General features: G+C 43.4%; 1 protein-coding gene across 6 annotated transcripts in view; it reads right to left on the reverse strand.

Moving 5' to 3' along the window:
* Positions 1 to 20811, reverse strand: part of SLC5A11 (solute carrier family 5 member 11) — a 44765-nt gene that overhangs the window by 853 nt on the left and 23101 nt on the right. For 4 of the 6 annotated variants that reach the window (XM_060120076.1, XM_060120074.1, XM_060120072.1 and 1 more), the window contains 8 exons: positions 20557 to 20637; positions 14920 to 15125; positions 10286 to 10421; positions 4704 to 4811; positions 4214 to 4364; positions 2009 to 2177; positions 1396 to 1611; positions 545 to 713 (listed from right to left, as the gene is read on the reverse strand). In XM_060120076.1, coding sequence (XP_059976059.1) covers positions 545 to 713; positions 1396 to 1611; positions 2009 to 2177; positions 4214 to 4364; positions 4704 to 4811; positions 10286 to 10421; positions 14920 to 15125; positions 20557 to 20637 — 1236 coding nt within the window. The remainder of the gene's footprint in view (positions 1 to 544; positions 714 to 1395; positions 1612 to 2008; positions 2178 to 4213; positions 4365 to 4703; positions 4812 to 10285; positions 10422 to 14919; positions 15126 to 20556; positions 20638 to 20811) is intronic. The other 2 variants (XM_060120075.1, XM_060120073.1) reach the window with 1 other exon arrangement.

The following is a 20811-nucleotide window of genomic DNA, read 5'->3' on the forward strand; positions in this document are numbered from 1 at the left end:
GGTGGGGACCCTGGCTAACTGTATATTCCAGGTCTAAGGAACAGCTGCTTTGCAGCTCCAGACAACTTTTGCCATGCAGACATATGGGCTCCATGTTGCCAGATATTCCCGTTTTTCAAGAGAAGATGGAAATCTGGAATTTTATGTGAAAGCTCACAATTTTTAAATGTTAACTCACATTTTATTAAAAGAGTAGGTGAGCTGAAGCAAAATACGCCTGCAAGCTGCCAGTCTAAAACCAGTAATTTAGAGAATGCCAGCAGTACCCCAACCTACCACATGGGGTTTTGTGAGGATCAAATGAACCGTGTTTTAGTAGGCACTCAACAAGCACTGGCTCTAATTTTCCACCTGAGGCATCTGTCGAAAGTTACTAACCCTTCCAGTGGCCAGAGACTGAGGGAGGACCAGACCCTGGGAGTCAGGCGATGCTAAAATTCTAAGTGTGCCCATTTCCTGGCTTGTGATTTGGTAGAAAAATTTCCCCTTAATTATATGATGCTTCTTGAGGTTCCTACTGTAACTGAAGAGGAAGGCAACTCACAGCTGTGGTTTTGGGGCATGTTTTCTTGAACAATCTCGAACTGGACGTTGGTTCTGCTGGCCTCTGGTGTCCTGTTCTGAGAGAGGGCAAGAGGCGGGGGAGTTGCTGGTGGCACCTGTTCCTTCTGGACCATGGGGTCATGGCGAGTAAACCAGGTCAAGCGACTGACCTACGGAGCAAAGATGAACTGTGAGATGGGGGTGGAGCGGTGACTTTCATCCCTTTCTCCCACCGCCTTCCAACCCCAAGCTCAGCCTTCACACCTGAGTCTCTCCCAGTCTTGCCCTCTCACTCCACCCTCCAACAAGCTTCAGCTCCCAGCACTCTTCAGAATCAGTGGACATTTCCCCCACTCAGTCCCCCATCTTTCTTTGACGGCCCTAATTCTCCAGGGGGGGATCTCACCCTTCCTCATTCTAGTCCCCAGAGCTTAACCCTAGCCCGTGGGTGTGGGGGGAACCCAGTGATCAGCATGCAGCTCATCCATTTCTCTGGCCACAGGGACTAAGTTGGTTCATGGGTGATCATGGGTCTTGAGCTGACTCCATCAACGGGCATCAGGAACTTCACTGGAAATGCTGGGACAAAAATGCTTATGCTTTTGCTTAATGAGAATAAGAGAGGATGTATCCCTAAAAGCTGCTGGGCCCACAAGGGGCCTGAGAACAGAAGGAGAGGTGAGAGATGAATTCTGATGGTCTTTTCAGTGTCCTGAAATCAAGTTCTTCCCAAGACCCAGCCCTGGACTTTTCAGCTTTTTGAACAATCAGTCCTCTTTACTGAAGTCAATTGGGTTTTCTGTCACTAGCAGTGAAGGGTCTCAATGGATACAGTGTCAAACCCAAAAGTACCATCTCCTTGGAGGGCGGCTCTGTGAACCAGCTTACGACGGACACAGTGATCAGGGTGACGGAAGACAGAATCATGGAGAAGTAGAGGTAGTGGACATCCTTTACCACAGCTGGCCGCTTATCTGGCTGGTCACACCGAGGCTGCACGTAAATGAAGTCCAGGACCAGCCGAACCAAGCCTAGGAGAAGGCCCAAGATGAGACCGAAGAAGGCACCCTGTGAATCGGAGCAAGGCCGTCTTAGACACGGGCAGGGCTGTGGGGCGGCCGGCACAGGCCTCTGGAAACCTCAGCAAGCCCCCTCAAGAGCGTGGCTTTCTAGTGACGGTCACAGCAGGGGTCAGTGATTCGAGAAGGGCTGGAGATACTTATCTGTTTATCTTTTACATAGAATTAACCAATTACATATAATTCCCTGTTAATTCAGCTTCCCTGTCTAATGACAAGATGCATCAAAATAGAACCCTCATTGCTTTTTTTCAAAAGCCAGCTAACACCCGCCCTGTATCTTCCTGCACAGAACTCATCCTCCCTAATGACACCTGACATCCTCATGTCCCTCTCCAGTCCCCTTCTCTCCCATCCGATGGGCTGAAGGGCTGATCCAGAGCTACCTTTTCGTTGGTCCGCTTCCAGAAACATCCCATGATGAAGACCACAGCCACGGGAGGCTGCAGGTAGGAGCTGATGGACTGGATGTAGATGAAGAGTTGGCCGCCCTGGCTGGCCTGGACCACAGGGATCCAGAGGATGGAGACCAATACCAGCAGCAACACAAACACCCTGGTGCCAGATGGAGAGAGACCCCCCCATTAGTGTTTTATCTCCCCTGAACACTTCTCTCTCTCTCTCTCTTTTTTTTTTTTTTTTGCGGTACGCAGGCCTCTCACTGCTGTGGCCTCTCCCATTGCGGAGCACAGGCTCCGGACGCGCAGGCTCAGCGGCCATGGCTCACGGGCCCAGCCGCTCCGCGGCATGTGGGATCTTCCCGGACCGGGGCACGAACCCGCGTCCCCTGCATCGGCAGGCGAACTCTCAACCACTGCGCCACCAGGGAAGCCCTCTCTCTTTTGTATAGCTTTTCAGAGGTAGAATTTATATGCCATAAGGTTCACCCATTATAAGTGTGCGATCCAGTAACTTTTAGTAAATTTATAGAGTGGTGCAACCAACACCACAATCAAGTTTTAGAACTTCCATCACTCCGAAAAGTCCCCCCATGCCCATTTACAACTTATTCTTGTCCCCACCCTAAATAAGCACTTATCTACTTCTGTCTCTATAGGTTTGCCTTTTCTGGACGTTTCAAGTAAATGGTATCATACAATATGTGGTCTTTTGCAGTTGGCTTCTTTCACTTAGCATGTCTTAGCATGAGGTTCATCACATATCATGTATCAGTATTTCATTCCTTTTAATTGTTGAAAAATATTCCATTGAGTGGATATGCCATTGTGTACTATTGTTTATCCTTCACCCATCAGTGGACATTTGGATTGTTTCTACTTTTTGGCTATTGTAAAAAATGCTGCTATGAACATTTGTATACAAGTCTTTGTACAGCCAGATGGTTTTATTTCTAGGGATGCAATTGCTGGGTCACATGGTAAGTTTATACTTAGCTTTTTAAGAAAATACCAAACTGCTTTTGAACAGTTGAACCATTTTACATCCCCACATGCAATGCATAAGAGTTCCAACTTCTCTGCCTTCCTGTGTGCCTTTTTGATTATAGCCACTCTAGTGGGTGTGTGTAGTGGTATCCTGCAGGAACTTTCTAGACTACAATCTCGCTTTTTAGATTATTCTAGATGACAAGTCCTTTGTCAGATATATGGCTTGCAAATATGTTCTCCCAATCTGTGGCTTGTCGTCTCATCTTCTTAATGGTGTCTTTTGAAGCAAAAAAGTTTTGGGTTTTGATGAAGTCTAATTTCTTTTTCTTTTTCTTTCTTTTTTTTTTTTTTGCGGTACGCGGGCCTCTCACTGTTGTGGCCTCTCCCGTTGTGGAGCACAGGCTCCGGACGCGCAGGCTCAGTGGCCATGGTTCACGGGCCCAGCCACTCCGCGGCATGTGGGATCTTCCCGGACCGGGGCACAAACCCGTGTCCCCTGCATCGGCAGGCAGACTCTCAACCACTGCACCACCAGGGAAGTCCTCTTTTTCTTTTTTTTTTAGTGGATTATGCTTTTGATGTCATACCTCTCCCTAACCCAAGGCTGAGACAGCTCTTAGGTACACCTTCTTGAGGGGCAGAGTCCCAAGATGCTTATTAGCATATATTTTACATAAAATGTACATGCCACTCACTTCGGTCATTTTCATTCCCCCATTAGATATCAGGACTTTGCACAAGACTTGTTAGAGAAACCTTGCCCCCAACCCCCAGAACACCCTTCTCCCTTTTACCTGGCTAACTCCTATTCACCCCTCAGGTCCCAGTCCAAGTTGGAGACTTTACCTCTGACTCCCTAGGTCTCCTGGCTCCTCCATCATAACATTCACTGTGGTTATAACTACCTGTTTACCTATCCTTTTCTTCTTCTAGCTCCACAAAGGCAAAACTGAGTCTTTTCTTTTCACTGCTATATGCCCGGCACCTGGCACATCGTAGGTGCTCACTGAATAGCTCTTGAATGAATGAACACCTTACTCATCCACGGAGCCCTGATGTACTTCACCTTTGCCATCAGAGGAGGCTGAGACAGCCTGGAGAAGTCGAAGGCTGGACTTTCCCTCTGGGTGGCTCAGCTTTCTCCTCCCTGGGTTATCTGGACTTTTCACACCCCTGCCTGGCGCCAACCCAGTAAGACTTTACCTGCCCACAATCATGAGCTCCTTCTCAGATGCCCGAGGCCGGAGATGATTCCAGAGGTCCATGGTGAAGATGGTGCTGGCACTGTTAAAGATGGAGGTGAGGGAGGACATGAGCGCCGCCACCATCACAGCCATCATGAGCCCGCGGAGCCCTGGGGGCAGAAGGGAGGTCTTTGGGCCTCAGGCTTTTTCTGCCTTCACCACTGACCCCATTTCCCAGGCCCATAGCCAGCTGGTCCCGAGAGGCTCAACTCGGAGGAGGCAGAACTCAGGGGTGGGAGCCAACAGGAGGGACTCGGAGGGGTGGGTGGGGCAGAGCCCCCTGCGTAGCCAGGACTGGAGCTTTATTTGGGGGCTTAGTTCCTCAGCCCAGAGCCCATTCTTTCTCACAGCCCTCCCATCTTGTCCCCCTCCTCAGATTAGAGCCCAGCCAATGTCCTCCTTTCTGGGTGCCCCGGGGGGACTCAGCTGAGGGGTGAAGGGACCATTACCTGTAGGCAAGAGTTCCAGCACAAGTTTGGGATACGCGATGTCAGAGCAGCCAGCGGGGTTGCTACAGACCTTCTGGCAGATTTCTGGGTCTGCACAAGCCACTTGGTCTATGGAGGAAACAGGCCCAGAGCTAAGCAGACGGACCCTCAGAGGCCCAGGCCCGGCCCAAACACAGCCTGGCACAGGCCAGCACCAGGAGACAGGGCTACTGTATATAAGTGTACAGTCCAATGAAATAAAAAGGAGCCTAGACTCGATAATCCATGGCCTTGTTACTTCACCGTTCTGGACCTCAGTTGCCGTATCTGCAAAACTGGGACGGTAACAGAACTCTACTTCCTAAGATTGTAGTGAGGATTAAATGAAATGATATACATTACACACTCAGCACAGAGTCTGGGACACAGGAAGTGCTGAATACATTTCAGCTGTACTATTGGAACCCAAAAAAAAGCTGAGACACCTCATGGCCAGTCTCAGCACGGTGCCCTACACCAGGCTCCCTAAGCCCCCCAAAAGGACACAAGCAATTTACATCTTTACCTAAGTTCATCGGAAGTGCAAAGGAGAATGCCATCCCTTGACACATGGCAAATATTTTAAAAGTTCCTCTTTTCCCCATCTCCTTCTCAACAGTATACTTAGTTCAACAGCTGTTCCTCATTTTAGACTCATAAGAACCCAACCAGGCTCTGAATTCCTCTCTCCTCCTCTCTCTCCATTTCTGTATCAATCCTTTTCTCTCCTGAACAGCATTTTGATTTTCTAGTGTAGATCCATCCAGACTTCCTGGCACCTCTACTTCTTCATCTCTATCGTGATGAACACATGCCAAGCTTAGAAGCATAGACCTCCTGCTTGGAAGACAGAAGAAGAGATTTAAAAAGTATACGAGTGTGTGGCGCAGAGTAGAGACTCGATACATTTTTCTTGGGGAGAGGCTAGCTATCTCATTATTAGTGTAATCTTTACAGAGGGGAAGGGACCTGGTTATAATCACCCAGCAAGGTCATGTCGGAGACAGAACAGGTCTCTCAATCCAATCCAGTCTTTCAGAGGAGGAAGGCCAAGAGAGTGTAGATTGTTTCAGTGGTCTGGCACGTGTGTTTGAATGATAGCTTTCTTGTTACTTTCTGTCTTCCTCGTATCTGAGCTGAGCCACACTCCTCACCACCAGCTCAATGCCAACACAACACCACTTACCCCCGCTGGACCACTTATAAATCCTCAAGTCTCTTTGGCCAGCTGCACCTAGGAATAAGTCCCATAAATAACTCCTAGACCCTCCCTCTGCTCAATCCAAAGGCTTCTGTCCTTCCTCATTCTGATGAGTAACACTGCCTTCCATCCCACATTCTATGGCAAGTGGGAACGACCTCGAGCTTCAGTTTAGGGGTGGGCTTGGAGCCCCTCACTGCCCACACCCATCTCCTCCCCGGTTCTGATGCAGTATCAACATCATGATGATCATGTAGCTGAGGCCTCAAATTCACAAGTGGCCTCAAATAGAGATGTTTGACAGTATCTCCAGATGAGGTGGTATGTCTAGTCTTTATATTTTTATGTGTGTTAAAACTGTTAATTTAATAAATGTAAATATTTAAAGTGCATCATAACTTTAAAATCTAATATTTTGGGGGTTTTTTAATTAAAAAAAATTTTTTATTGATGTATAGTTGTATAGTATAGAAGTTTACAATGTTTCAGGTGTACAGCAAAGTGATTCATATATTAAAAGAATATATAAAAAGAATATAGTTCCCTGTGCTATATAGTAGGTCCTTGTTTATTTTATATATAGTAGCGTGTGTTAACCTCAAATCCCTAATTTATCCCTCCCCTAATATTATTGATTCTGTTTTTTTGTTTTTTGTTTTGTCATGCCATGTGGCTTGTGGGATCTTAGTTCCCCAAGCAGGGATCGAGCCTGGGATCCCTGCAATGGAAGCGTGGAGTCTTAACCACTGGACCACCAGGGAATTCCCGATCCTTCATTTGCTTGTTTTTCTTTCTTTTTTTTTTTTGGCGATACGCGGGCGTCTCACTGTTGTGGCCTCTCCCGTTGCGGAGCACAGGCTCCGGACACGCAGGCTCAGCGGCCATGGCTCACGGGCCCAGCTGCTCCGTGACATGTGGGATCCTCCCGGACCGGGGCACAAACCCACGTCCCCTGCATCGACAGGCGGACTCTCAACCACTGTGCCACCAAGGAAGCCCTCATTTGCTTTTTTAAGATAGCATAATACCTAAGAAATGGAAATCACCCAAGGCCCCTTCATCCATTAGGAAGCCCAAGGACTATCTGGTCTTTGTAAAGCTTCTCCACTCACTGTTATGTCTTGTCAAAGCTGGGACCCTTCCCTCCACTTACATCCACCAATGGGAGAGGAAATGGGTGCTGTGGCCACAATTCATAATACAAGTAACAATTGCTATGGAATAAAAGTAGATGCCTCCAAAACTCTGATTCAGTCTTAGACAAAATTAAGACCACAGACCAAAACTGATATTTGACAGGAAGTATTGAGAAGAAACAACCTCGTTGAGAAAAATGCTTTTGAGAGGTCAAAGTTCTTGGCTTGTTTATGACTTGTCTGTGGAAGTTTAGGAGAAGATTAGAAAATAGTTATATTCCTGTGGCCAGAACATGGTATGGAGCCTCCCAAGTGGGGCAAAGATCTTGTTTATGTTCAAATCTTGTGGGTTTGGACTCCTGTTGTCCAAAAGTTCCTCTCTTCAAGGGACACCAAGACTCCCCCTGAAATAATTCATTTAATGACCTAGTTTTCGTTTAACCTTCTAGGAATGCAACCTTCAACCACGAAACACATGACAGACACAAAGTTTATAAAGCATGTTTAGGGCAGAAAATTGTGTTTGTTCGTTCAGGCTAAAGAATATGTTCATCACAGGGAAACTAGTTGGCTCAGCTAAGTTATAAATGAAACCAACAGCCTTGTGATTGTTAACCCACCATTCACTAATATCAGCTCACCTGTCTTGGGTGAATTAATCAACCATTTCATATATGGAGTGGATTCCCTTGTCAGATCCTATGATGCTTGAAATAAAGGATGGCTCTAGCAGAGTCCAATCCAAACACAGCACCAAACCTCCTTCTTCCAAATGCCAACATTCATGGAAGTTCACTATGACTCGGATGCCGCAAATAAACACTGTACATACACCTTCTCATGTAATCTTCACAACTCCATGGGGAAGATATTGCTATTATACCCATTTCAGAGACAAGTAAACTGAGGCCCATAGAGACTAATAACATCCCCAAATCATAAAGCTAGTATCGTGGATAGGATTCAAAACCTTAGCTTATTCCAAAGCTCAGGTGGAGATGATTGGCTTTGTAAACAGGAACATTTCTAGACTCTTGTGTTTCATGGTTTTGAGGGTTGTTTTGTTTCTTTCTTGGCTTCCACTAGAGTTCCTTTATAGGTGGACACTATTTCTTGGATGGACTAAGTGGAAGAGGCTGTTGTCCAGGTTCAAGAGAGCTCAGGATCAGAGCATCCTTTTAGGCAGTGCTGGACCCATTTGAAGATTCAGCAGGTTGCTGATGGAGCTGAGATGGAGAGAAGAGTGGAAATGGGTAGGAACAGTGGCTTGGCCTGGCACCTGGCCCTTTAGACCAGGGCTTCTCAATCTTCTGCCGGGCACCACCCCCAAAGATTTGGATTCAAAAGATCTTGGATGGGACCTGAAAGTTTGCATTTTTAACAAGTTCCAAGGCAACCCTGATGCTGCTAGACTAGGAACCACACTTTGAAAAGCTTTAGTCAAGACCTTCAAATACACCACACCCCCCTCACCATCTCCACCCTACCTCACTCTCTTAAATTCCTTTCGCACTATTGCTAGTACCAAATGCTAGAGTGTTTTGATATCAATTTTCTCTTACTTTTTCACGAGTACCAGATTCATCTGTTACATTATAAACTCCCTAGGGGCATGGAATGTGGCATTATGTTTCGCTTGACAACCATTATTGATTGGCTGACTGCTAAGAGTGAGGGTCAGGGTCTTGTTATTGATCATCCTGATACTGATCCAGAGCTTGATGTGATTTCCTGAGAGAGACAGTAGCATGATTAAGAGGCAGGTTTTGGGGCTTCCCTGGTGGCGCCGTGGTTTAGAGTCCGCCTGCCGATGCAGGGGACATGGGTTCGTGCCCCGGTCCGGGAGGATCCCACATGCCGCGGAGCGGCTGGGCCCGTGAGCCATGGCCGCTGAACCTGTGCGTCTGGAGCCTGTGCTCCGCAACGGGAGAGGCCACAACAGTGAGAAGGCCGCGTACCACATACACACAAAAAAAATGTATAGAATAATAAAAGTGAACACTTCTATAGTGTTTACCACGTGCCAGGAACTGTTTTAAGCCTTAGGAAATATTATCCCCATTTTACAAGTGAGGAAACAGAAGCACTTAACAGAAATTAAGTGATTTATTCAAGGTCACAGGAGCCAGGAAGTGGCAGAGCCACGATTCAGGCACGGCACTTCGGATCTGTGTTCAGATTCACAACCGCCACACTCCACTGCAAGGGTCCTCACACAGGGACTGGCCCGTAGCACAATGAATGTTGGTTGCTTTAAGCCACTTTCTTTGTTCATATGTCGCCTTGCCCCTTAGCTGTATGTTTTCCATCAAGTCGCCATAAAACCAAGATCCCAGTTCTTATCCTCATCTGGGATCTTTCAAGCCTTGTGCCGCTTCCCCGGAAAGAGGACCAATGGCTCTGGGTTCGTCATCCATCAGGGCTGGAAAGCACAATCCCAGCATCTGGCGCCACGGACGGCTCCCCATCCTTCCTCTTCCCCAAGTCCTTCCACCTAATTCATAGTTCTAAACTATTTTGACAAAACTTCTGGACTAACCATTTCATCCTACCCTTTCTTTACCTCTGCAACATCATGTAAGATAAGGCACAGGGGAAGGAGATTTCTGCCCGTTTGAGTTAATAACAGCTTTGGTCAATAAAGGGTTAAGCTTAATGAGGCAGAAAGGAGCTTTCTTCCACACAGATCACCAGTTCCTGACATCACAGCGACTCCCAATAACATCCCCCACCCCTAGTCCTGTTTAATCCCCATGCTGCAAACCTCATCCCTCTACCAAGTTTAAAAAAAAAAAAAAAAGCTAAGACAAATACTCTAGAGGTTTTGATATCCCTGATTTTGTTAAGAAAAGGAACCCCCAAAGGGTTCTATTGGGCCGAAGTTGCCAAACCACTGGGTTCAAACACTGAAGTGTGAGGGGAGCCAGGGAGCTGACATCTGGAGCCATGAGATTTTAGGCTAGTTTGTTGTTTCAAAAAATATATAGTTGAGGCGAGGCCCCAGATAGGTCTCCATTTGATTTGGCCTTGGACATTAATAGGACGTTCCCATTGAACCAATGTTGGGAAACAGCACTGAGTCAGTAGTTGCCGGGATGGAGACACCTCAGCTGAATCACCAGGAAGGGTCTCCAGCTGCATTCTTGAGGGGCAGTCAGTAATATGTTCAGAACACTTCACAGGGTCTGAGACTCACAGACAACTTCTCCTCCCAACTGTCTTCTTACCTGGAAAGAGGACACGGCTGACCATACCAGGGAACACCATGATGAAAAGGGGCAGGACCTTCAGGTATGCGGCCATCAGAGAGCCTCCTTTGGCATGGGACAGGTTCTTGGCAGCCAGAGTCCGCTGAACAATCACCTGGAAAACAGTGGTGTGGGTGGAAGTTGAGATAGCTTTCTCTTAAGGCCAACTAGGTGTGCATGGCTTCTTTGTAGGCATAGTAGACCCAGGAGCTTGGTTTGCCTGCCTTCTCTAAGGAAACATCTCTCCTATTCTCAGTCCCTGTGATCCAGTGGTCCATGTGGGGTAGCTATACCAAGGCAGAGAAATCAAGAACGGGAAGGAGGATAGAAGAGGAATGCAAATACTTTGCTAGGAGTGATGAGTTAAGAGAAAGAGAGGATCTGAGATATTGCTACCAACAGGATCGGCATGTCTGGACTTGTAGTTACTGCATACGGTGTGCCTAGGTCTTATCCTGACCCCCGTCTCTCTGTTAGGTGGCATAAGGTAGGCCTTGTTAAGATTTATCCACTTAGGGCTTCCCTGGTGGCGCAGTGGTTGAGAATCTGTTAATTCAGGGGACACGGGTTCGAGCCCTGATCTGGGAGGATCCCACATGCCACGGAGCAACTAGGCCCGTGAGCCACAACTACTAAGTCTGTGCATCTGGAGCCTGTGCTCCGCAACAAGAGAGGCCGCGATAGTGAGAGGCCCACGAACCATGATGAAGAGTGGCCCCCGCTTGCCACAAGTAGAGAAAGCCCTTGCACAGAAACGAAGACCCAACACAGCAAAAATAAATTAATTAATTAATAAACTCCTATCCCCAACATCTTTTAAAAAAATAAATAAATAATTATCCACTTAGAACAGATTGGTGGTTGCCAGAGACAAAGGGTGGCAGGTGGGCAAAATGGATGAAGGGGATCAAAAAGTATAAATTTCAGTTATAACTTAAATAAGTCCCAGGGATGTAGTGTACAGCATGGTGACTATAGCTAATAATACTGGATTGCATATTTTTAAGTTGCTAAGAGAATAGATCTTAAAAGTTCTCATCACACACAAAGAAGTTGTCATCACAAGAAAAAAAAATTGTATCAATAACTGTATGGTGATGAATATTAACTAGATTTATTTTGGTGATGATATTGCAATATATACCAATATCGAGTAACTAAAACGATTTATCCACTCAAAGGGAATGACATGTTCTAGAGTGTTTTCTGAGTAGAAGACTGGTCCCCAAAAATCCTGCTCCAGGCTTCAGATGGAATCCACATGAACTCAGCACTTTCTCTACTATTTCCTTAGGCTTTGGATCTTGAAGCATCTGGAGAAGTTGCAGAGGCCTTGGTGAGTTACTAGAGTTTTATGAGTTGGTTCAGTGAACTGTGGACAAGAGGAGTGAAACATCATTACCATTATGGTGCTATGGTGAGCAGGACAAAGTGGGAATTCTTCCCATTTTTTAAAATAATGTTCATCAATGGCATAGGCTTCCTAGAGCATCCTGCTTCTTCTTTTGAAACCCATTCCCTCTCCACAAGGCTACCCTGTCATCTTGGGTACGGAATCTGCCTGACCCAGGGGTAGGCATCTGACCCACCCCTGGCCAATCAGAGCCCTCACACGGGGTATTTGGATATGGGACTTGGAGTGTTGTCAGTCTCTTTGCAGTTGGTCTGCAGTGAGAGACCATGAAGTCAGCAGGTAAGAGAGAAAGACAATGGAGAAAGAAACCAGAATAAGTTCCAGCAGTTTCTGAAGACTAGTTCAGCTTCCTGCCGTTTGTATTCCATGAGCTAATAAATCCCCTACCCTTTTCCTAAGCTGGTTTAAATTTGATTTTTTTTTTCTGTGACTTGCAACCAAGTGTACCCTCACCTGCAGAGATTATTATTATTTGTTTGGATGCTGTCAGTGAAAGACTCTAAAACGTGGCATCAGCTTATGTGAGGAAAGGTGAAGGAGCAGTGAGGATCCCTCTATCCAGAGCTGGGAAGTCAGCTGTTTAACTGTTACCTGTCATTTCTCAGGACTCCAAACATACACCTATTGGGCTTTCTAGAACACTTAAGAATGTGATAGTTACATGGAACAATACAGCAACTATAGAATACTTTTTACTGCTTCATTAAGGTGCCAAAAAGAGGCATGCAAGCTTCAGTCCTTGTCTTTCTATCTGGAAGCAGAGAGGAAAGAATTTAGAGCTTTGGAAAACCACGCCCTTTCGACAGGAGATCCAAAGCTGTGACTGAAAAGAATGCTGGCTTTTATTCCCATGAAGCAGAACCGCCAGATGTGAATTTGAGACAGCTGAGTAAGTTTTAAGAGAGTTGCGCTGCTCAAAACCCCACAAGCCCTGGGAAGAGGGTGTCGCCCCGTATGACAACCCCCGGACCCAAGTAATGGAGCATGACTCATAGGAATGTTATGAAAATCAATGAGTTAACATATAGGAAATGCTTAGATCAGTTACTGGTAAATGGTCCAGCATCAATCAATGTTTGTGTCATTACGATTATCGATTGTGATTTACCTCTTCCGTCTCTGCCCAGGAAGATTAGGAACACACCCCCAATCAGTGAACAGTGAATGCTGCTTTGTCTTTCTCCTGCTCTGAAATGAGCTACATAGGGCAGCACCAGCACAAGGGACTAACACAGTCTTTGGACTCAACGGAAGTCAGCTCAGCAGCCACAAAACCAGAAGTCATGGGGTCCAAGGAGGGCTTGGGTTTCTGGGCCCTCTGGCCCTGCCTGCCATTTGGAAGAAGATCAAGTCATCCCGGATTAATTAAGTCCCAGGCTCTTGAACAATGCGAGGTGGGTTGGAGGTGGGCTTCAGGGGTTGCCCACTGGAATCCCAGCTAGTAAGGGTGTGAGGCATCTCAAGGAAATATTTGTATGGATTAAAAAATATAAGCTGTTGAGCCATGTCAAGAGCAGTAGCATAAAACCATAGCAAAAATGTAAATTTTTTTTTTTTTTTTTTTGCAGTACGCGGGCCTCTCACTGTTGTGGCCTCTCCCGTTGTGGAGCACAGGCTCCGGATGCGCAGGCTCAGCGGCCATGGCTCACGGGCCCAGTCGCTCCGCGGCATGTGGGATCTTCCCAGACCGGGGCACGAACCCGTGTCCCCTGCCTTGGCAAGCGGACTCTCAACCACTGCACCACCAGGGAAGCCCCTGTAAATGTTTTAAACAGTTTATTAAATGCCCCTGGAACAAAAAGGACTATGAGCAAATCCCTAATGCTCCCCTTTTTCACAATTATTAGTAACTCCACTAATGAGGAAACAGAGGCTCAGAGATCTTAGACGGTGTCCCAAAGTTATGCCACCTGAACTTGATTCCAGGTCTGTTAAGGTTAAAGCTCAGGCTGTTAGCCTCCGTCTGAGCTGTCTCCCAGGGTCTCTCCAGCCTGAGATTTGCTAACGAAGAGGAGGGGTGCTCTCTCTTAAAGGGAAAGTATTACACCCATCTCTAGCTCTTGGTTTCTAGCTCTTCACTCAGGAGTTCTGACCCTTGGGGTGACCTGGATTCACTCTCTGCAGTGTCCCCTCCATCAATTCAGTGGTCCGACTCCATGATCATTATTTTATTTAAAGTCTCATCAGCCCTGAATATGAAATAGGGCTTCCAAAATGGCACACAGATCTCTGATCATTAATGTAATGGAAAAAACCATTTCAAAAGATGATATATTCACAGGGTTTGAAACCTGAGAAAGTATAAACAGGTGTGCAGTGAAATGGCTCCCATCCATCCTGGCACATCTGCCCACCTCCCTGCCCACAGGTAACTGCTCTTAGTTTTATATACATCCATCCGGAGTTTCCTTCAGCACATACAAGCAAATGCAAATATGGATTCTATCCCCCCCACCCACCTTTTAACACAAAAGGGCTTATTATACACACCACAGTGCCTTTTGCTTTTCTAATTTCTTTTTTCACACCAGTTATATATTTGCTTTAAGGGCTTTGCTTTGGCGGGTCCCTCTGCCTAAAACTCTCTTCCCCAACAATCACCAAAGCCCACTCACTCTCCTTAGCTCAGAGGTCACTTCTCAACCATGACTCCCCTAATCACTCTATTTTAGATGACACTCCCACACCCTCCATTTCCCCCCCACCCTCCCCCCCGCTTGTTTGTTTGTTTTAATGACAGTTATCACCTTTTAACATTCCCCATAATTTATTTATTGCCTGTCTACCTCCACCAGAAGAAGGTGAGCTCCGAGAGCCTGTTTGATTTGTTTACTTGTGATTTCCAAGTGGCTGGCACATAGAGGACACCTAGTGAGTATTTGTGGAGCAAATAATACCAATTCCAGTTTTAACCTCTCTTTAAAATGTTTCATCTCTTTTGCTTACTGGATCTTTCCAGACATCCAGCAGGATGTATCAAGCTTTCCCCTTTGCAAATATCAGCAGCTTTGGATTTGCTGCGACATGAGCAAGACTAAGAAGATAACATGTAGAGCAGTAGAGAGAAAGAAGTTCTCAAGGACGTTTGGGGAGAAACGCAAATAAGAGAACAGATAGCGGGAGAAAAAAACCCAGCCTCCAGGTACTCCAAGGAAGGAAGCGTCCCAGAGAGCAGCTTGCTCAGCCTGCTGCCCTGTACCTGATCGGTGCACCAGTACCAGAGGGATGGGATGGACATTCCAAATAGGATCCCAGGCCACGGGAGATCAGATGTCAGTGGGTCTCGGAAAATATGGAAGGCATCTTCCCGGGGCAGCCCGCAGCTGCTGTTCTCACTCCGGTTGCTGGCCACAGCCAAGAAGTATTTCTCTTCCAGGCCTTCCAACCCGCCAACTGCAGCAAAACCTAGTATTCAGAGGAAACCCAAATTTGCCAGGAACTCAGACTGACCACAGCAACTCATGAGGGGATGGTTGGAGATTGGTGAAATCCTACTTAGAACAGAGATACCAAGGAAAGTTAGTTGGCTTAAAGATTCTTCGCCTTTTTTTTTTCTTTCATGCCTTTGGTAGTGACCATGGATTGCTTCTCAGAATAATATTTCTAAATATACAATACAAAATACATAGATTGTAAAGGAAACCAAATATGTTGAAGGCACCCATCAAACCATAAAAACTCTGATGTAGTAATTTATTTATTTGCTCCATTAAGTAGAAAGACCCCACAGTGGGTCAAATAACAATTTAGTTTTAAAATAACCATGGACACAGTGTTTCAATACATCAGAAGCAACTGTAAAAACATTTGGATAAAAACCTTGGGGGGTATGTTTTGGTATCAAAGTCACAGATATTGCAAATATTCCTGTGGTTTGTTGCCTACACTAATAATTGAAAGATGCTAATATGAAAATAGAGATGAATTTCTTTCCCATCCAAGATTCACAAAACCCGTGACTTCTGTCCAGGTTAAGAAAGCCTGCCTTAAGGAAACATTCTTTCACCTCTGAACTTCTCAGCTACTCTCAATTCATGGTATCACAAGAGTGATCCAAGTAACTTATGGCCTTGAGCAAGTCACTTCCCTGTCTGAGATTCGGTTTCCTCATCTGCAGGTGGGGATAATGTAGCACCAACCTCATAGGGCTGGAGAAAGACTAAGTGAGATAACGCACATAAAATGCACAGCATCTGGCACAAATGTGTGTTGTCCTTAAAAAATAATAAAGCACTGCAATTTGCAGATAATTTGCTTCTTTTCATTAATTGAACAGATTCAAGGTTATCCCCAAAATAACATTGCTCTCACTGGATTATGTTCTGGAAGGTTGTGTTTTGTTGTTGTTGTTTCGTTTTTTTCTTGTGTTTTATTTTTGTTTTTTTGTTTCATTTTTTGTTTGTTTCTTTGTTTTTTGGTATGGAAGAGAAGGGGTTGGTGTTACCACTTGAGTAGGAATGATATGTAACCTGCAGCCTGGCTTGTCTTTGCTGAAGGTTGTGGTGAACAGTGGCTACTGGGGGAAAAATATTGTGATGATAAATTTTTGTCATGCTTTTTTTTCCCTGAAAAATTATTTTGTGGTAGTGGGAGAGAGGGAGGTTTTATTAATAATTGGACCTGCCCATTTGAGTGTGTAAAGCACATACATATAGATAATAGCAGGTAGAAAGGCTGAGAAAAGAATCACCCCAGGATGGGTGAAAATAAAGTAGGCAGAGCATCGTAAACTTTAATGTACACACAAATCACCTGGGAACCTTAAAAAGCGTATCCTGATTCAGCAAGTCTGCAGTGGTGCCTGAGATTCTGCCCTTCTAATGGGCTCCCAGTTGACACTGATGCTGCTGGTCCATGGACCACAGTCTGAGTAGCACCCATGTAGGAGACATCAGGGTACCAAATGAAATTTGGAATCCTCTTGGTATAAAGGAGAGTGGGGGATCTTGATTTCAGTCACTTTAATAAGCTCCATTTTAGGTTAGTTTTTCAGTTTCTCTTGTTTTTTTGTTGTGTTTTCCCTAGATAATCAGTCATCTACAGATAATAAGAATTTTGTCTTTTTTTCCTGTGTGTATATTTTATGAGTTTTATTTTTTATTACATAAATAATGAGATAGCACTCTTTTTTTTCATTCTAATGGTATGGCTTCTAGTTTTCTTGGTGCCTCTTTTTGAATGTGTTTTTAAAACAAATATGCTAATCTCTATTAATTTCCATTACAGTTTCCTACCTCTTGAGTCAAATTTAGTAACTAAAATTTTCCTAGAAAAACATGGATTTTAAGCGAGTTTTCATGTAGCTTTGTAAATTATATTCTTATAATCTAAATTTTTCTCTCTGTGTTTTTAGTTCCTTTTCTCATTCCTGATTATACTGCCTTGTTTTTCTCCATTTTCCTTTATTTGATTTCCCACTGTATTTTCTGGTTCTTTTCAAATAAATAGATATGGGAGTAATTCATTCTGTAGTTTTTTCTAATTCACTGGATTGGACTTTCATATTCATGAATGTAAATGTTTTTCTAGGAGTACAGCTTTGATTTCACCATTAGGTGTGAAATATAATGTGCTCATCATCTTTTCTAAAGTCTGTAATTGCAGTTTTTATTTCCTCTTTGACCAAGCACCATTATTAAGGAGACTGCTTTTCTAAGTAATTAGATTTTTTAAATTTATACTTTGCCCTAGAGAATTGAAATTTTTTTGTTTTGTATAGGTAAAATAATATAATCTGAACAATATTTACATGAATATTTTTGCAAAATTTAGTTAGTTTTTCAATGATTCATTTTTGTAGATGGTTCTATGATGCTGGGGAAAAGGTATACTCACTATTATGAGAATGTTTATTCATTTATATAATTATAACTTCCAAAAGCTTATTTATGTTTTAGCTTCTTGTTCTGTCATGTGTTAAAATTTTTGGTACTATTTTGGTTTCTATCAATTTATTTTATTTATAACAACTTTTGCTTTGTGAATCTTGCTGCAAAGTTATTTAATACATAAAAGTTATATCTTCATTGTAAGTTTGCTTTTTTTCAATATAAAATTACTTTTCCCTCTGTTTAATGCTTTTCACCTTATGTTGTTTTATGTGTGCCACCTGAAAAATTGTATAAAGTTTAATTTTCTTAACTATAATCCTTGAGTTTTGTTGAGAAAATAAACAATATATAACTAAATAAAAGCATAATAGCACAGTTATACTCGTGAAGGTGAAAGATCTGTACATTGAAAACTATTGATATAAATAAAGTGATGAAAGAAATTGAAGAAGACACAAATAAATGGACAGATATTCTGTGTTAATGGACTGAAAGATTAATATTGTTAAAATGTCCATACTACTCAATGTGATCTACAGATGCAATGCAATCCCTATCAAAATTCCAATGGCATTTTTCACAGAAATAGAAAAAAAGAATCCTAACATTCACATGGAACCACGAAAGACCCTGAGTATCCAAAGCAATCTTGAGAAAGAAGAACAAAGTTGGAGGCATCACATTTCCTGATTTTGAGCTATATTATGAAGCTCTAGTATTCAGAACAATATGATATTAGGACAAAAACAGTCATATAGATCAATGGAACAGAATTAAGAGTGCAGAAATAAAACCATGATAAACCGGCAGATTGGGATTGACATATACACACTACTATATATAAAATAGATAACTAATAAGACCGTACTGGGAACTCTACTCAATACTCTATAATGACCTACATGGGAAAAGAACCTAAAAAAGAGTGGATATATGTATATGTATAACTGATTGACTTTGCTGTACAGCAGAAACTAACATAACATTGTAAATCAACTATACTCCAATAAAAATTTAAAAAAAATTTTAAGTAAGCTTCATGATGAAAAAAAATGAAAGAAAGAAAGAAGAGAAGGAAGGAAGGAAGAAAGAAAGAAAGGAAGGAAGAAAGGAATAAAGAAAACCATGCATATATGGTCAATCAATTTTCCACACTTAAAAACCTGCAGATACCTTGGGAGAAAGTCTACTACATATAGCAGAATGATGAAGGTTGTTGAAGGTTGATCTGTAATCTCTCTCCTGACTGATTGTAATGAATCAAGTAATAGAACTTCCTCATTGAGACCCCATACTTTTAGGGAGAAATATCAGGAAGTTTGGCTAACAATAACAGACAATGTCAAGATCTATCTTTTGGCTCTCTTGCCTCTAAAACCTGAAAGTGTTGTGAGTCATTTGTGTGGCACTGGGAGGTTCAAAGTTTTGCTATTTATGATAGCAACTACACCAAACATTTATCTAGTGAGGCTGGACATGTGCCCTTTATATAGTTATTACTCATTTGTATTTCCTCTTTATATATACCAGTGATGTTTTTCTTCTACAGACGGTCCAAAACATTTCCTGTTAAAGTTAATAATAAGCAAGTCTTGTTGCTGTTCTTGTTGTGAAACTAATTTATTATTCTATGAATTTTTGTTTGAAAGGTAAAAGTGACACATGCAAACATTCAAACTGTGCAGAAAGGCACAATGTTAAGGTAAAAATTCCTGCCTATAGTCTTTGACTCCTGCTCTTAGACTCTTCCCACAAAAGTTACTACCACATTATCTCCCCACTATTATCACCAGGGAGTATGATGGGGAAGGAAGGGTATGAGATCTGAAGTCAGTCTGACTGGGTTTGAATCCTAGCTTTGAATTCTAGCTTTGTGACCTTGAGCTAACAGTTGGTGCCTTAATTTTCTCATCCAACAAAAGGGGTAAAAATAATACTGATATCATTGGGTTGTTATGAGCATTAAATGATAAAACATCTGGATCACAAGTGTTTTAATAGGTATTCATTTATGAACTTTTAATTTTGAGATAATTATAGACATACAGAAGAGTTGTGTAAGTAGTACAGAGAGTTCCCATACACCTTCTCCTAGCGTTACTGTCTTACATAAGCAAAGTACAGTTACAGAAACTAAGAAATCAACATTGGTGCCTTACTATTAACTACAGTATGGGCTGTTCAATTTGCACCACTAATGTTCTTTTTCTCTTCTGGGATCCAATCCAGGATCCCACATTGTGTTTATTTATGTTTCCTCCTTTCTCTGTAGTTCCTCAGTCTTTCCTTATTTTTCATGTCTTTGATACTTTTGAAGAACACTGCTCATTGTAGTGTGTAAAATGTCTGTCAATTTGGGTTTGCCTGATGTTTATTTACGATGAAGTTGAGGTTATATATTTTGGCAAGAATGGCACAGAGGTGATGCTTGTCCTTCTCAGTGTACCATATCAGGAGCTACATACTGGTATGTCTGATTTCTGTAATATCAATTAATATGCCTTGATCGCTTACTTACAGTGGCACGTGCCATGTTTCTCCAGTGTAAAGTGGCTATATTGCCCTTTGTAATTAATAAATATTTTGGACGTGATACTCTGAGACCAAGCAAATATCTTATTTCTTCATAAACTTTCATGCGCTGACTTCAGCATTTATCATTGGATCTTGTCTGTAGCAATTATGACTGTGGTGTTCTAATAGTGATATTCTATTTCCCTCAGTCTGTCTTCATTTATTAATTGGAATTTTCCTGTACGGAAGAGTTTTCCTTTTGCCCCCTTTTATTTGTTTATTTAATTATTTATCCATGTCAACATAGGAGGATCTATTAACTTTTCCTTAAAAAACAGTAAGTTTCCATGATATGCACAGTTCTCTTCCAGCTAAAATTACCATGCCTCAAGCAGGAATCCCCAGCTGGGTTTGAAACAGTGATGAAAGCAGATGTCCATGCTTGAGAGAGGTGCTGTCATCCACCCAAATGACCCTGGGACCCCACTTACTGTAGCCCATCAGGGTGAGCGCTCCTATAAGCATGATCAGAGTCTGTAGAGCATCCGTGTAGATCACAGCAGCCAGGCCACCTAGTGGGAAAATGAGCACTGAGGTGAGGGTCAGGTACTCTGGTGGAGAGGAGTTACTCGGGGTGGCAGAGGGAACTTGGAATTTCAAGACCTGATGGGGGACAGTTCCTAGTGTTGATTGTTTGCAAAAATGGCCACAATATCTCCTTCCCAGGTTCCTGCCCATTTTGTAAT

The sequence above is a fragment of the Mesoplodon densirostris genome, chromosome 16, assembly GCF_025265405.1.
Source record: "Mesoplodon densirostris isolate mMesDen1 chromosome 16, mMesDen1 primary haplotype, whole genome shotgun sequence".
In the NCBI taxonomy this organism is placed as follows: Eukaryota; Metazoa; Chordata; class Mammalia; order Artiodactyla; family Ziphiidae; genus Mesoplodon; species Mesoplodon densirostris.